This window comes from Neodiprion virginianus, chromosome 5 (genome assembly GCF_021901495.1).
Source record: "Neodiprion virginianus isolate iyNeoVirg1 chromosome 5, iyNeoVirg1.1, whole genome shotgun sequence".
Lineage (NCBI taxonomy): Eukaryota > Metazoa > Arthropoda > Insecta > Hymenoptera > Diprionidae > Neodiprion > Neodiprion virginianus.
Window position 1 is genome coordinate 4,152,398 of NC_060881.1, and position 14,194 is coordinate 4,166,591.

The 14,194-nt window shown below is 34.0% G+C and overlaps 2 protein-coding genes across 14 annotated transcripts; one reads left to right on the forward strand and one right to left on the reverse strand.

The window, feature by feature from the left end:
- Nucleotides 1-316: 316 nt before the first annotated feature.
- Nucleotides 317-12,375, reverse strand: LOC124305656 (cohesin subunit SA-1). Of its 10 annotated transcripts, none has more exons than XM_046765266.1 (20): nt 12,275-12,375; nt 11,667-11,888; nt 11,332-11,507; nt 11,026-11,204; nt 10,767-10,940; nt 10,455-10,659; nt 9,952-10,281; nt 9,263-9,868; nt 8,795-9,137; nt 8,469-8,702; nt 8,180-8,375; nt 7,911-8,097; nt 7,480-7,784; nt 7,027-7,238; nt 6,271-6,437; nt 6,066-6,117; nt 1,720-1,755; nt 1,337-1,519; nt 1,145-1,229; nt 317-1,082 (listed from the first exon to the last, which is right to left on the reverse strand). In XM_046765266.1, the coding sequence occupies exons 2-20, from the start codon at nt 11,858-11,860 to the stop codon at nt 1,065-1,067; spliced, it is 3,882 nt and encodes a 1,293-aa protein (XP_046621222.1). In that variant the 5' UTR covers nt 11,861-11,888; nt 12,275-12,375; the 3' UTR covers nt 317-1,064. The 10 variants fall into 10 exon arrangements, with proteins under 10 accessions (XP_046621222.1, XP_046621223.1, XP_046621221.1 ...); XM_046765267.1 differs by having other exon boundaries at nt 11,667-11,905; nt 12,275-12,348; XM_046765265.1 differs by lacking the exon at nt 12,275-12,375 and adding an exon at nt 12,040-12,070 and having other exon boundaries at nt 6,066-6,114.
- On the forward strand, nt 12,346-14,002 carry LOC124305662 (uncharacterized). Of its 4 annotated transcripts, XM_046765285.1 has the most exons (5): nt 12,346-12,801; nt 12,878-13,069; nt 13,144-13,306; nt 13,371-13,574; nt 13,742-14,002. In XM_046765285.1, the coding sequence occupies exons 2-5, from the start codon at nt 12,889-12,891 to the stop codon at nt 13,950-13,952; spliced, it is 759 nt and encodes a 252-aa protein (XP_046621241.1). In that variant the 5' UTR covers nt 12,346-12,801; nt 12,878-12,888; the 3' UTR covers nt 13,953-14,002. The 4 variants fall into 4 exon arrangements, with proteins under 4 accessions (XP_046621241.1, XP_046621238.1, XP_046621240.1 ...); XM_046765282.1 differs by lacking the exon at nt 12,346-12,801 and having other exon boundaries at nt 12,808-13,069; XM_046765284.1 differs by lacking the exon at nt 12,346-12,801 and having other exon boundaries at nt 12,808-13,069; nt 13,156-13,306.
- The last annotated feature ends 192 nt before the right edge of the window (nt 14,003-14,194 follow it).

Consider the following 14,194-nt stretch of genomic DNA (forward strand, 5'->3'; position numbering starts at 1 on the left):
TGGAGGCGAATTTTCTAGTGATTGAAGAATCTTCTTCGCATTGTTTTTCTGTTTAATAGAACAGAATATTCAATTTAATAATCCCCAGTAGATAATTGATGCTGATTGAAATATATTTTTTTACTCGCAATTCTACAGCGTCGAATAAGCCTATTCGACCTCCTGTCCAAATGCCGATAATTTGCAGTTTTGAAAATTTAAATATCATTCTTTAATTAAAAAATGATTTAACTAATACCTTACTTACCTGAAGCAGACAAATTTCCAGCATTTTTTCAGTTTCTTGAATTAATGTTCGCCATAAATGATTGATCAATTCTGGGTATAAAATATCAATATTTATTTATTCGTTTAATCAGTTTTTTGTGTATCCATTTTATTTTATTTTAAATAAAAATAAGAAGAAGGTAGAACAAAAACGACCCAGAGTTGTCATACTACACTACGACCAAGAAATGGAAAAATGAAATTTCAAATAGATTCGAAAACTAGCTGGGCCAATAACTGTAACAATAAATTTCTGCATTTGTACAGTTAAAATTATCCAGGATATTAACGAAATTAAAAATATTCTTTGAGTATCAAATTTTCAAACACGAATTTGATGAAATCAGATGAGTAAAAACGTACATAATGTATCTTACACTATGCGGAAACCAAATTATTTTCATTGAAAACGACGACTCTGTGTTTCATATATTATTCGCCGCATTAGCTTCATTGTTTCTTAATTTTAATAACACAGAGACTACCGAGATCACAGATTTTACTATAATATTATATTAATAAAAAATTCTTTGTGAATAATGAACAAATGAAAAAGAAATTTTTTTTCATTCCTAGTAAAACTTTCTTCAACGAAAATTTTAACTTACGGTATAAAACATGGCGAAATCAACAATGAATTATTTTGATTAACATTAATATAATTATTATTGCGCTATTTGGCCCCATCATCACATCTCTTAGATGACGATCAGCTACAACGCAATTATGAAAAAATATATGCATCTGTTTAAAACTGCAGAGCTTATATCTGATATTCTTGCTTTCCTGATAGAAGCTCATTCGGAATCAGATTCCTATAAAAACAAACGTTACATATATAACTTCAAAAGTTTTAACAATTTTCGAAAATACTAACCATATATTGCCCTTCGATATATCTTCCGGAGTTTCTTGCAGTTCTGCGTAATTCTCTTGGCCCTGATATGTCTACACTACGTCTTCTGTAACAAAAAGTGATGAGTTTCATAAAACAAAGACGTATAATTAATTTCTATTAGATTTTTCGAATTATATTTCATCGTTCATAATTGAGTAGAAAAAAACGTACGACTTAGACTGGATTTGGAGTGACTTTAGTCTTCCATCAATTTCGTGCGATGGAATACTCGACACGTCGTCTATGTTGAGTCCACACGAAGGAGACATTGGCTGCGCTGGTGATTCGTTGCTACTATCGTAAAGAGTTGATGATCTGCTCGATTTCGGCATCGATGTCTTGTTCACTGATAGCCTGAAACATTGCAAGAAAAATTTGATAATATCACAACTATTCGGAACCCCTTCTGATTACTTAAAACTAGGAAATACATTGAATTAGAAACATCGGAAACACGAACTTGAAAAAATAAAAACTGATGCAATTTGATTTGTCATTCCCAAGAATGTAAAATTTGAAGAAACAATAGCAACAATATAATTCAGAATACTCACTGATTTTTCCGAGGGCCACGTTTCTTCTTGAATTTGCTGTAATAAAAATATTTTATTGATGTGATGTATTCTGACCTTGTAAGTACTGAGTAGAGAGTATTTTTAATTTTGGACATGTTTAGATATATTCAAATCGTTCCAAGTTTTTATTTGGTACGTATGTACAGATATGTTCCGAGGGCTAATGTTTAAAATATGGTCAAGTTTTCAGTCACATTCCAAAGGCGCAAGAAAATACCATTTACTTACTTGAGAAAGCGTAGTAACTAATAATTATGCGGAAACGTAAATTCTACAGAATTAACCCAAATGAAGAAAAAAGGGAAATTGTTAACTATATTGTATAAAGTGTAATAAATGATACTGGCAATAGAGAACATCATGTTTTGAAAATTTGGATTCTCAAAATTTTATAAATAGCATATATTGGAAATGTGATTCAGTAATGAAATTTGTCATCCTGATGGGTTAATTCTGTCACATTTCCTAACCGAAATTTCCGAAAAGTTAATCAAACCTGAAGAAGTTTTCTTACTTTCGCACTGCGAATAATTTTGAAAATTTTGAAGTTTATATATGAGGCATTCCACATCAAATCGACCTACGTACGACCCTCACCATCCGCGATTTTATTTATTTTGAAGTATGCTGTATAGTGTACAAAAAAAAACATCTTTCATCGGGTTTTAAATTTTTTTGGACCACGAATTTGATTTTTACTCTTCCCGAAAACACAAAGCCCGGATTTAATAGGCCTAATCGATTGGCTTTGAATTGTTTCTCATGAATTCTTTGTTAAAAAACGACAATTTTAAAGCCAAGATGGAAGCCAATCATTTTGAAATTTATATTTAATTCGATTTTTTTTCAATTTTTATTTAATTGTTTCGCTTATAACTTTTAAACAAAAAACATCCCCACTTCAATCTTGGTCTCAAAATTTTCATTTTTTGACAAAGAATTTGTGAGAAAAATTTTAACCCAATCGATCAGGGCTATTTATTCGAAATTCGGATTTGTGTTTGAGGGAAGAGTAAAAATCAAATCCGTGGTCCAAAAAAATCTAAAATCCGATGAAAGATATTTTTTTTTTTTTGTACACTCCACAACATACTTCAAAATAAATAAAATCGCATATGGTGAGGGTCAGAAGTATGTCGACTTAGAGCGAAATGTTTCATATGTAAAAAATAGGATCAAGGAACGGCAGGATTTAGGCTTTTATTTCAATTAATATAGTATAGCGTCATTATACAATATCTTTTGTATTGAATACCAATTTGTATTGTGATTTATAAACAGGGTACAAATGTTTAAAACTAATTTTAATTTATTACTCATTACTTAACTCCAAAGAAATACACATACTTCTTTATACAGAATTATTAATATTTCTCCATTACTCCTTTTTCTTTTCAACTCTTTTCAAAAAATACTGGTTTTTATTTATTTTTATTTCTCAAATTTTATTTGTCATAATATTGTTCTCTATCACCATGTTCTTATAAATTATCACGAAAATTTATTGATTTTTTCTTCCTTTTCTTCATTTGTATTACATGAGCTGACTTACTTTACTTGACGTATATTTTATACAATTTAGAAATCGATTAAAATTTAAGACCACTTTTATTCTTGTGTCTGATTGAGTACATCACTGACGACGGTGTCTTGCATGTAATACATAGAAAAAAAATTAAGGAAAAAAAAGACAATAGGCTGTGTCAAATTTGTATAATATACCTATATCTTTGAGTTGTCAATAGCAACTACTCATGCAACATAATATTGAAAACGCATTCAGGAATGGTATGTTGTTGAAGCGTCACCTGAAATTCTAAAAATTACCGGAAAAAAATACACGAAACAAATAGATAAACATATATTTAAGCAGTCGCATGCTTTAGCTGCAATCACTGTATTTTTAGTTATTTATCCATGTATGCATTCAGATATTTTACCAGGCGCACGTCAATTTCTATTAATGAAAAAAAAAAAATTAATATTAATCAAAAAGTGAAGAAGAAATTTCCTGCAGTACATAGTTTGAAGCTGCAACTTTTGAAATTCCCAGACTTCAGGAAAGATTTCATATTTACTTTTTCTCTCTCTGTCTCCCTTTCTTTTTCTTTTTCTTTTTCTTTTTCTTTTTCTTTTTCTTTTTCTTTCTCTTTCTCTTTCTCTTTCTCTTTCTCTTTCTCTTTCTCTTTCTCTTTCTCTTTCTCTTTCTCTTTCTCTTTCTCTTTCTCTTTCTCTTTCCCTTTCTCTTTCTCTTTCTCTTTCTCCTTTCTTTTGCTCTTTTGCGTCGCCAATTTTGGGTTAACTGTTAAAAAATACGATTCAAGTTCAAAAATTGGCCAAATGTGAAGAGAATTACTCATTTATAGCAGTTGTGTTATAAATAAGTCCATGAAGAACAAGGTATTATTTCCGAATTTACAACTGCGTGATTACATTTCCCCTGAGTTTAATTTCACCATTTTAAAAATTTGTAAAAAGGGATTGAAATGATGAAGACTTAATGAAAAATAATTATGCAGATGTGTGAAGTTTTCGAACAAACTTTTTCTGCTTATCAGATCATATCACGAGTTCTGCATGGTTTCAATCTGAAGTGTACGACCAGAAGGATTGTAAAATTATTTCACGCATTCTGAAAGCTCCTCGTTACTTTTATTGAATACCTAAATAATAATAAGTAATCTTTGAAAACTAATCTACAGAATCTACGGCGGTAGCATACTGTAACAGAAAATAAATAAGTAAACGTTACATTGATTTATTGATTAATTTTACCCTGTTTATGTGACTGATGACCAGTGACCGGTGACAATGCCATTCAAGTTTATTTGAATGAAAGTAATGATTCTACTGCAAGCAAAGGATGTAGGTACGAGGCAATACGATGTGAGGATACAGAAACTAAACATTAGTTATAAAGCGATAGTTGCTATAGCTGAATAGCATTGTAATTCAAGTGAAATGGTAGAAAGAAAATGTCGGTGTTACAGGAAGTAACAATAAATTAAGCTCAAAGTTAAGTCAGACTTCACGAACGATCTTTGATGCTTGATTCGAGACGATTCATTGTTTCGATAACATTTTTGTAAGGAACTTAAAATCATAGCGGAGAAGATGTCGCAAAAATTGAAACAGTATAACTGTGTCGACACTCTGAGCAATGCACCTAAAAATCTGTTTTCTTATTGTTACTATATCCGAACAATTAACCTTTTTCTGAATTTTAATGTCTCTGCAAACGGTCTTATTACGATAAGGACAAACAATTTTCTAACGACATTGAAATGCATATAAAATGAGATATCTTGTACAAATTGTCAGCAATATTTGGTAATACGGTGAATCGTTTAAAGTGAAAACTACGATGCCTTTAATGCATTTCTGTCCGATGAAATTCCGCCAAGAAAAAGATAATATCGGTTAAACTTCCTTAAAAATTACAATAGTGTATGAAATCCTTCCTTGTGAATACTATAGTTCATTTAATAAAAGTTTCATCCAACCCAGAATTTTAATGAATATATCCAAAAATCTTCCAAGCACTTGATAAACTTTTTTTTTTAATTTACTACACAAACAATCTAGAAGTGCATTATTGTCTTTTATAACTGCATTTCTAAATTTATCATCTAGAATTTGGAATTTCAATTGTCGCCCCTGACGGATCACAGGTGCATATTAATGGAGACGTAAAGTTTATTCAGAAAGAAGCTAATTGAGCAAAAAGTTTCATAAGTACTCAAAGCCTGATGCCAATGTGAAATATAAATAAGTGCATCATTGACGATTGTAGTACAAAATATCGTGTACCAAAGACAAGAATTGGAAAGTTGTTCAAATGAGAAATCCGTCTGGTATAAATTTTCTTTGACTTATACATCTTACGTATAACCTTCGTTTACATAAAAATAAACCCAAAGTAAACATAAATTCATTACTAGATCTTATATAATTAATTCCTCCAGCTTACTACGGCCACGAGTAGCTTGTTTCTTTATAAAATTTGCTCTGTGCAGTGTCAATCGTTTCAAAAAATTTTGCTTCCGATAATTATTTGAATACTTAAATTATCTGAATACTGTAAAGTTTCTTTGATAATTCAAAACTGCACAAAGTGTGTAGATTGTAAACTGTATACTTCTTTTATCATCATTTAAATTGTTTTTTACATATTACGTTTCGTATGAAAAATAAAACAGGAAAATCTATAAATATTACTAGTACACTTTACATCAAAAACATCTCAATGTTAGATGATGGCACCTATATACCACATTTATTAAATATTGATAAAAATTTATGTGAAAAAAAAACACCCGACTCACCCCATGAACTCGTGGTCGGAATTGTCGTCAGCCTCGTCAGCTTCCTCTTCTTCTGAAAACAAAATAGAGATGTTAGTGTACATACTAAATTGTCAGGATACTAATAATATTCAAAATTATAATAAATCTGATTATTGTTAACGTAGATATGAATCATAATTACGCAATGTTAAACAAACATGCTGAGGAATTTCCTAACACTCACCAGCGAGGAGATCTTTCTTGCGTCTTGTGTAGGCACGTTTACTTGTGACTGGAACTTGATCAGTTTCACCATGTAATAAGCTATTTCTGTACAATAACAATGGTTGCCAATCCTCTCCTCTCGATGATGGCATGCCAGCTTGTAATCGCTTGTCGAGAAAGTTCAACCTAGAGATTCATATACTGCTTATATTTACCTGTTTTATTTATTTGTTTATTTATTTATAAACTTAGTAAGTACATGGAAAAGAAAGATTGACAGAAGAGGTAATAAAATTGAATCGCAAAGTTCTATTTGGTGCATGCAAGTATACATGAGTTGTAAGATCTACAGAATCAACATAGTTCTAAAGCATGAAATTCTAAAATTCCTTTAAAATTGAAAAGGAAAATCAGGACTTGAATTCAGTGAAAGATTTCAGTGAACAGATTATTGAAGACTTTTGTTACATTATCATAATTACGGTCGCAGAACTGCATGGGTGAATGAAGCCTGAGAAAATGGTGTTGAATAGATGGAATTTGATTTTAGTAAATTTGGTGACAAAGCGACCATATCGTAGAGGCATAGGATAATTTAGACTTCATCTAGGTATTATAGGCATGCATAGTGAATCAGATTTCTTGAAGGAAATTGTTTTACGAAATTGAAACGTCAGGGTTATCGATACACTATTGCAGATGTTTCTATCGTGGACGTATAAATTCAAACTAAAGTCAAAAATAAAACGTGTATCATGCCACACATTATACTTACACAACGCGTTTGTCTTGCTTCAGAAGTTTATTTGTAAATTCAGACAATATTTCTAAGAAAGCCAGATTGGGAGGAGGTCCAGTTGGGTCCAATTCTACTCCGTCTGGAGGTGTTATAGCAAATAAAACACCCGCTCTGTGTAGAGCTGCAATTGCATCACGGTTTTTCACTGCATCCAAGCCAAAAGACAAGGCAAACCGCTTAGCTAATTCCTGAAAACCGTAGATTCAAATCAGTAAAGTGACAAAGATTTTGAGAAAAAAAACTCTGCCGAGTAACGATTATTTAACTTTGCAGAGTAACGATTATTTAACTTTGCAGAGTAACGATTATTTAACTTAAGCAGGTATCGAAGATTTCAGTGTTACTTGATGGAATTTATGGATATGGATATATGGCTGAAAAATAACGTAAATCTTATTTATTAAGAGGTAGATATTTTCATTAGTTTACCTTTATAGCAGTAAACTCTTCGCTGTTTCTGCTTACTTTTCCTTTTTCTGCGACTATTTCATTGTAGAGAATGTTCAAACTGTGCTGCATTGTTAGAGCACAATTTGTTTTATTTATATCCCTTGCCTTGCCGAGAGTAGTTTTTATTATATCACCATAATCATTGTAGTACTTGACATAATGCTTAAAAACGTCAGCAGCAGCTTTTGTGGGCATCATATTATAAACGATCAGTTTACAGTATCCAGCCAAAAAATTTCTCCTTTTATGTAATTCTTCAATCTTTGAGTGTTCGTCGTGTTCATCTTAAATTGAGTTGAATCATTCGGAAATGAATTATAAAAATTACGCCAATCATAAATATTCGAAATGCGTTTGTAATCGATGTATTAATGACGAAGTTTAACTATCGAAATGCTTCAAATACTAACCATCCTCCTCCTCACAGAAAACATACTCTTGTATGAATTTATTCAACATGTTCTGCATATTCTGATCAGTTTCATAAACCAAATGATGCATCAAAGGATTATGATGCGTGCTCAATTGGTTACAAAACATAACCAACAAGTCGCAAATTGAATTGTAAGCTTCTTCTCTCAGAATTGGGGGTACAACCTGTAAAATTGATGACTGACAGAAAGTGAACAAACAAATTACCACAATGTATTTCCTAATAATTCATGCAAAGTTTAATTACCACTGCATTGCCATCGCCCCCAACCAAATAACACATCTGATCCATCAGAATGTGTAAACGTTTCTTCAATTCGCAGCATTCGTCTTCCCCTCGTTTGCTTCCCGAGTCAACTGCTTCTAATAGATGATTTTGTCCCCACAAAATTGCGAAAAAGCAAGCACTGATACAATATTTTACTGCTTCGTGCGGTAAACACCTATAATACAATTGATTGGATTGACGTCAAAGTAATGCCTCATGTGCCCGATCAAAAATGCGGCAGTAAATTGAATGTAAATGTGACAAGTACCTTGCAGGATCCCTTGCACCTTCAATATCTTTGTACAATGAGTCCCAAATCCCCCATGGATTCATATTATGACAACTGTAGAATATCGCTACTTTTTTGAGGGATTGAATAGTCTCAAATATTTCATCTTCATTTGGAACGTCTCCTCCCTCTATCAATGATCTGTATTCGTCGATAGCCTCTTTATATTTGTTCACTATCATGTCGATCAAGGTTGATCGGGCCAGGTCACAGCTTGAAAATTCGTGAATTGATGAAATTATTCGGTCAACACTAGAAAGAAGTGATACGTGCATACATTAGCATCAAATGTCACTTATTTGTACCTAGTGTATATTGCATGACGCTCGATGCACATATGTTCCAAAGTTTTGGCTGCTGTGTCCAACACTTCGGTGTCATTTATTTTCTCAACAATGGTGTGAATTTTTTTCAACAGTGACTCAAGGTTTTGCTCCTGTCTTGATTTAGTGTATATGTCGAGATCAAAGTATTGAGGTATCGCAAGTAAATTTGCTAATTTTTCTGGGTCGGCTCTATATTTATCCAAGAGCAAAGGTAAAGTCTGAATAAAGTGTTCCGTAAGTCGTTGCTTGTCATCTTGAACCTGTTTCAATTCTTTTGCGGACATATTCTTACGCGTTGGACCCCTGCCAACCGGTGCTTCACCTAAAACGAAATCATAATACAATTGCTCGACCTTTCGATATCGATGTTGGTATTCCTTGTGACTTTTGATTTAAGTTAGTTCTGAAAACAATCGTCATACAATAAATAAACAAGAAAAAACCCACCTGTGGCAGCTTGTTTTATGCAACAAACCATCAACTCGATCAGAGAAGTTTCTTTCTGATTATCAAGTGCTTCTTCCTCCGGTCCTGCTTCCTCAAGCAATAAATCAGTCATGCATTCCCAGTCTTTCATCATTTGGTTAGTCTCGATCAACGAGTCGACTAGATACGCGCCATGTTCGTGGAGCTCAGATTCAATGAAAAATAGAACGAGATCTCTGATCAGGGGTGTGTTTGGAAGTCTTTTTTTACCCCGTTTCGTCTTTACACCTGCGACTGCTTCTTCGTCCGGTACAAAGAGTCGTTCGTTGAGGAATTCTCCAGCAGCCTGCGCGACAGCTCTATGCGATGAGTAAACCAGCTCATAGACATGCTCACAGTCCTTGTCTGTCAATATTTCTCTGTGATGTTTCAATATAGATATAACAAGCTTCACTGCTTGGACCGCAACATCGTACTCTTTGTCCAACGTCATTGCAACAATTCGATCCTTGAATTTGCTAGTAAATAGCTCCAGTTTGAGTTTCAATTCTTCCGAGGCATACAACGGCTGCAACGCTTGCAAACACTTGAGTCTAACTTCGCCAACTTTATCGTGTAGCGTCCATCCTATGAGGTGAATTGAGAGAACATGGTTACACATTTGAATTACATTGAAAGTTATTTCGCATATTCATTGTTTTTATTCATACCTATGTATTTCAAATACGAATCATCAAGAAAGTTCTGGTGAAATTTTTTCATCCATACACCAATTTCAGCCATACAATGCGCTCGAATCTCTGGTAAAGTATCTCGGTAACGATGAACGAACACAGACTTAAACATGTATGTCAGCATGTTCTTAATCTCATCCATGTTTTCTTCAAGTTCCTTTCTTTTCGCCATTAGTGACTCCAATCTGTCAGCTGCTCGCTTTTCTCTTGCCTTCTGCCTTTCGGCTTCATACTGACGCTGTGTATTGTCGAGATTTATCGATACAGTTAGAGCAACGTCTACAAGGGCAGTCATGAGCTTCATTGCTGCAAGAAATTTGATATGTAAAGTGGTTTCCCAGTTGACGATTAAGATACGATTTCTGAATTCCGATAAATTATGAAATCCATTCTTATTGAATTGAATTCAATTGTTAGTTAGTTTTTTAGTCAGAAATTTTCACTTTTTCTCAAACGCTTAGTTTGTATTGTTGACTTACCAGCTAAGGTTGCAGTGTGTCTGAAAGCTCTGACTTGGGAATCTGACAACCCAGTAAGCAAAGAAATAACATTGTCCATAAGGAATTGGTCGTAGATTATGGAATATTGGCATTGGCGAACCAGAATTTGAACAAATTCACAAAAATTTGATCGGAACTTCTTCCATTGCTGTCCAGGCAAGATCAATGGATACTCTCCACTTTCCTACGGCGTTAAAAAAAAAGTGTAAATATTAAAACAATCGGTCAAGATTCACGCTCGATGATCATTTTCAATTCAATTTGTATATTGGACATAAAACAACGAGGTACCTCATCAAATTCTTCCGTCATTTTACGAATTATAGCTACATGCTCCATAGTAGTCTGCATTTCGGATGTAATACGTCCTTTACAGCCACTCGCATTAATAAAAAATTGCATAAGCATGAGGAGGGCATTTCCTCTATCGATTTTGTACTTCTCAATCCAGTCGTCAACTATAGTCTGTGGACATTAATATTTATTTATGGGTAAACATGTTCTGGACATTTAATAAAATTACATTTCAATCTATTGGTATGCAACTTACGGTAAGGGAAGAACGATTGTTTTTGATAATGTAGTAAAGACTGGCTTCGTCTTCAAGATTGTTAGAATGTGGAACCCGTCGACCACGACCTCGTCCACCTCCACCACGACCTCTAGGGGCGACAGTGGGTATAAAGTCCGTATCAATTTCTTTATATTTTGGCTGTTGAACTGTGCTACCTTTAAAAGAGAAATGACCAAGGAAACAAATAGGATTAATGTTAATAAAAATCAGTAATTAGGATCACACAAGGGAAAATTCACAATGCATTCAGATTAAAATCAAGAAAAATTAGGAAACATGTACCACGTAATCTGGCGCGTGTATTCCTTGTGATCCTCATGTTAGCTGGTGCCAGAGGTGTCATTGGCTGCTCAAACTGTGCAGCTGGTTCAAAACTAGTCGTTTGTTCCACATACTGTTGTTGCTGTTGATGTGAGGTACCTGGTGAGCTGTAGCTGTCCGGCGAGTAATGTTCGGGGCTAAAATGTAGAAAATTTTTAGAGTTGCAGTATTACAAGAGAAGAAAAAACCTAGTACAATCTGATTACGAACGCAGACACAGGCATGATTGGACGTAAACTATTCATACAGAAGTTGAACAATAATTGAAATATCACCTTCACTATGTAAATACTAACGTGGGGTTGTGTATAGGAGTTTGTGGCGCTTGGTATGATGCATACGATGAATAAGATTCCTGAAGTTCATTACTGGCAGTTTCGTGCAAAGGTGTCATTGGGGTCATCGGAGTCATGGGGGTCATGGGAGCCTCGTACTCCGGAGGGACGGGATCATCCATCCGAATCCGCTTTCCCCCCCGCCTGTGCATCATCCTGCCGTCTGTTGTCGACCGATGGTTCCTAAAATTTTTCAAATCCTGTTTAGAATCAAAATTTAAGTAGAGATCACTAGGTTGCTGTAACCCGCAAATTTGTCAAGCAGATGAACACTACACATTTACGGAGAAGAGCACAGAGATCGTTCCAACAATTATTATGATTAGATACTCGCATGTGAATTCTTGGAGTGCATTTATAGAAAGGACCACGAAGGGATTCTTGCGATTGCGGATATGAGGAAAGTATATATGTGAAACGATAAACGTCAATAGCGATGCGTGAGTGGCGTCGTTGCGGAGGGGCAAAGGATGTTAGTTAGAAATCGTAGATTCTCGGATCGAATTGAAGTGCAGTCTATATTGTTTAATGTATCAATGATTTTAACGTAAAAAAAGTAATTTAATCACCTTTTGATAGAGAGAAAACCTCTTTTAGTCACACCACGGTATTCTTCGAGGCATTGAGGATGAGTTTAATCAGCCATTTGTAATCTGTGATGATCGGATGAAAATGGCGGGATTCGGTGAAAAATTTGAGTGGAGCCCTAACCTCAACAACACAGACTCAAAATATTAATTGTATTAATGAAAAATTTTATCGAAAAAAATGAACTTAGAGCTGTAGCTTCTTCGTCGAATTCATGTGCGGTTGATATTGTTAAATGCATGTGTGATGGTCGGATGAAAATGGCGGGAATCTGTGAAACATTTAACCGGAAACCTAACCTCAACAAAAATGAACTCGAAATATTGCTTATATCTCTGAAAACTTATCAGTGACATCTGTGGCAAAATATAATTTGAGGGTCTAAAAATTTGCTGCTTAATACTGCGAATATATTTCGAGTATCATAATACATTTCGGTTTTATTTTCCAAAATTATATTCGTATTTGCAAACAAGGTATTATAAAATTACAGCTTTCAAGGGGGAAGGTAAGCGCAACTTTTGAGTGTTGAGAATGTAGCAAGAACTGTTTGGCTCAAAAAGTTAATTTGTTTATGCGAACAGACTCTACAATCATGGCACTCCAACAATTGACCCAGGCTTTGCAAGCCTTATCTAAATCTGTTTCCAATTTTCACGTCGGTGCAGTTTCAACCGACGATTTTAAGCCAATCGAAGAAAAAATAGAGGATATACGACAGATATTACGAAAACAAAAGGCTCATTGGATATTGGTGAATACTAAACACAACGCACGTAGGTCTTGGGCTCGTTGTAATATTTTTAGAATCCAATCTTCCAAGGGAATTGCTTACAATTCTTCTATTCAGATTCTGTTACAGAGGGGAACCAAGATGTTGGCAATGGGTTTGAAGATTTACATCAGGCAGTAGGGGATCTGAGAATAGCTAATTCCATGGTTAACGTGTGTCTTCAAAGTTGTACCATTAACGATATTGTGCTTAAAGACAAATCACCACCTGAAATCAAGAAGTAATTGCTTATATCGTAACAAAATTTAATGTGATTAGATTTTTGATTTATTTTACTTTTAAAGGCAAGTAAAGGAGTGCCTGTCGAGGCTGTTCATACTCTCGGATAAATTGATATCCTTGAACGTTTCAATGACCAAAGCATTGAACGAGGAATTAAATCTGAAAAAAGAATGCCAAGAGTCCTTATTGGAACATAGCCAATTTTTACAAACTCAAAAGGCTCTTCGAAATGCAAGACTTCAAGATGCAAACCCTGAAATATTGAGGTTCGTAAACGCTGAACGTTACGTGAGTAACGAGCCACGATATCAAACTCTAAAAACTTCCATGAATAATTCAATGGTATGGGAAAAATTTGGCCATTTATGGAATAATATGATCAATTTTCTCTATTGAGAAAACAAATATTTACTTAAATACTTTTGCCTTATAGGAACAAAAAGAAGTTGGAAACGAGATTAACAAAAATAAATATAATGAAACGGCTAATGACCAACATGATTGCCACAGCTAGTGAAATGCTGAGCCAGGAACCATTTTTGTTTGAAATGATGCTTAAGCACAGAGACATTATCAATATTGAAACAATTATTGAAATGGCACGTGAGAATGCCTCAACAGATTCTTTGTCACATGCTTCATAAACTGGTGCCTTATATTCATTTAAATATAGAGAATATTTTGCATACTCGCATTTATAATCTTGTCATGTAGATCCTTTCATTCTCTCTACTTGTAAGGCTCTGGTAATGTTTGATAAAAGAAAGGGTGTAAAACATTTACAAATGACACGTAATTAGTTATAATTTCGACTTTTATATTATAAATAATTGGAATTACCAACAACCTATATCTAACCTATATACAACTACCACAATAACAAGCC

Bases quoted from the DNA above. Each gene is read 5' to 3' on its own strand.
- LOC124305656 (XM_046765264.1), bottom strand. The intron at 11,205-11,331 runs GTACATGTTTCC...TCTCTTTTAAAG, and splicing joins TACACGCGCCAGATTACGTG to GTAGCACAGTTCAACAGCCA. The intron at 9,869-9,951 runs GTATGAATAAAA...TTCACCTCATAG, and splicing joins TTCGTATTTGAAATACATAG to GATGGACGCTACACGATAAA.
- LOC124305662 (XM_046765282.1), top strand. From the start codon at position 12,868: ATGCGAACAGACTCTACAATCATGGCACTCCAACAATTGACCCAGGCT. The intron at 13,307-13,370 runs GTAATTGCTTAT...TTACTTTTAAAG, and splicing joins TCACCACCTGAAATCAAGAA to GCAAGTAAAGGAGTGCCTGT. The intron at 13,575-13,741 runs GTTCGTAAACGC...TTTGCCTTATAG, and splicing joins GCAAACCCTGAAATATTGAG to GAACAAAAAGAAGTTGGAAA.